At 34.5% G+C, this 2452-nt stretch overlaps 1 protein-coding gene across 1 annotated transcript; it reads left to right on the forward strand.

Moving 5' to 3' along the window:
• Positions 1–60: 60 nt before the first annotated feature.
• LOC105222250 (general transcription factor 3C polypeptide 5) lies at positions 61–2136 on the forward strand (the record flags this gene model as incomplete). The annotated part of the gene is given in 7 exon segments (XM_049462311.1): positions 61–262; positions 456–567; positions 631–889; positions 1232–1459; positions 1517–1648; positions 1713–1925; positions 1985–2136. Coding segments are annotated over 7 exon segments (1224 nt in total), but the record flags the coding sequence as incomplete, so codon positions are not given.
• Positions 2137–2452: the final 316 nt, after the last annotated feature.

Consider the following 2452-nt stretch of genomic DNA (forward strand, 5'->3'; position numbering starts at 1 on the left):
ATATCATTATTAATTTATTCACCAATATAAAATTTTCTAATATTGTTCATTTCTTCAAAGTCGTTGGGGTGTGAACAGAAACGCTTAGAGCTTCGTTTTCACCCGAAGAATCCGTACAACAAAGTTACCGGTGGCGATGCTGTTCAAAGCGCGGGTTTGCTAATTTCTGTGAAAGTACGACGCTCCAAAAAGAACCGTAGTTCACCTGCCGAATATCGCTTGTGCATTCTTGGACACTGCAAACGAACTTTTACTTTTAACAGTAAGTGTTAAGTATGTAATGTATGTACATATGTAAATTTTGCAATTTATTTTATTTGACTGTACTTTCAATTTTAATATATACTTTTAATATTAAGTTCAGGAAGTCTTAGTGTTTACAATAACTTAATTTATTACATTACTTAGGGTTGCAGATTTACTCATATTAAAATAATTCTAATTTATATTTTTAGGCTTATGTGACTTTCAGTTCTTGCCTTTGTACAAGCAGCCAAATGATTCAAACTTAAAGTTTAATTTATCAAGCTTGCTTCCTCAATCCATCACAGATACAGACTATTTTGCGTAAGTTCAAATAATACACGTAATGTATTTAATTTATAATAAAAAACCATTCAATTTTCTTAGACAAACAGATTTACCTTTAGTGAGTTTGCCACAAATTTTCGCACGAGTCGACACTACCAATTCGACAATATTTCGAGGTGATCAACAAGATGACGGTCAAAATGACGTGCTGGGTGTGATACAGAAATCTACATATGACAGTCGCGACATAGTGCCATTCAGTATGACAGATGTTTTTCCGGAACGTCCAGATTTACAAACTGTTAAACGAATGCGTATAAAATATGTGTCTGATGAACAACTCCAGAAAGTGAAAAGTGTAAGTTGAAGAGATGTCGAAGGCCAAGCTAGAATTTTTATATAAAAAATTTAAATATCGGCCGCACCGCAGCTAATATACCAGGAACAGCTGCATTTCTCATATAAAAGAGTATAAAATGATCTATATCTAAAGTTTAGAAAGAAATGTCGGGGACCCTGTAAAATATATATGTATGTAAATGATCAGGGTGTTGAGCAGAGTCTGCTTGCTTGCATAAACTGTTTATTTTCTGTTTTTGAGATATCGATCTGAAATTTTAAACACGTTACATTCTTCGAAAAATGTAAAGTTTTTTTATATTTTATTTTTGTCTATTTATTATATGCAATATGTCTGTAGTTATTTGAGGAATGCCCAATTTGGACACGTAAAGGGCTGCTCTACGAATCTGGTGTATCTCTTGAAAAACTAAAATGCATTGTACCATCCCTGTCTTATTACTTTTCGACTGGACCATGGCGTACGCTATACGTGCGTTATGGTTATGATCCCCGTAAGGATTTCAAGAGTCGTTATTACCAAACATTTGACTATCGACTACGATTCCGTTCTGGCATGTCCGAATTCGTAAGTATTTTTTTTGCAAATTCAAGCATATGTAAACTGAAAATATTTCTAAAATAGGTGGCAAACAGGAAGGATCAACTCAAAAAGCAAAATGAGAGTCCATACGAACTTAGCGAATTGGTGCAAGATATAAATTATCCATACTTCGAAGAAAACAAATTACCACGCTCTCGGCAATGTATTTTAAGAGTAAGCGTTATAAGTTTATTTGTTTATACATAAACATGTTCGTTTGAAAAAATTATATTTTTAGTATTGTGATTTACATATGCCGAAAATTCAAGAGATGATCGAGAAGATACCGTCACCGCGCACTGGTGCAATATGTAATGAGAAAACGGGCTGGCTACCGGCAGGCTTTGACATGCAAGTTCGTCAGATAATGAGTAATTGCATTAAAGAATTATTACGAAATCATTATCGCAAAGGTCAGACACATGTTGAACTGGACTCAGTAGATAATGCGGTTCGTTAAATTTATACGTAAATTATTTTAAATTTTACAAGTTTTGTTTCGTGTTGTAGGAGGATGCAGATGCTGAAGGCGACGTAACATTTGACGAGGACAATAGTGATCTTTGTCGAGAAATTTTCGACGAGTAAATCTTATTTTGGGTATTTTTACTAAATGCAAATAAATGAATGCATTTAAGCATATTGTTTAGTCAAATGCAAGCTTTACTATGTGTTTTTATTCATATTAACCCTTTCAGCCCCAAAGTTGCTTATAAGCAACTTCTTTATAGTATGTTTGACATCTTTTAAAAAGTCCTTTGGGGCTGAAAGGATTAAGAACGTCGCGTCATTTAAGGTTTGCAACGATCAAGGAAACGTGGATACAAACAAACTTCGCGAATATGATAGCGATTGAGTAACCAGCAAAGAAAACGTTCCAAGCCGAGACCGTATCCACCATGCGGTTGTGTGCCATATATACGTTGTTCAGTATACCAGTAATATGGTGTTGGGTCAATGCCCTCGCGTTTATAACCT

Source organism: Bactrocera dorsalis, unplaced genomic scaffold (assembly GCF_023373825.1).
Source record: "Bactrocera dorsalis isolate Fly_Bdor unplaced genomic scaffold, ASM2337382v1 BdCtg529, whole genome shotgun sequence".
Taxonomy (NCBI): domain Eukaryota; kingdom Metazoa; phylum Arthropoda; class Insecta; order Diptera; family Tephritidae; genus Bactrocera; species Bactrocera dorsalis.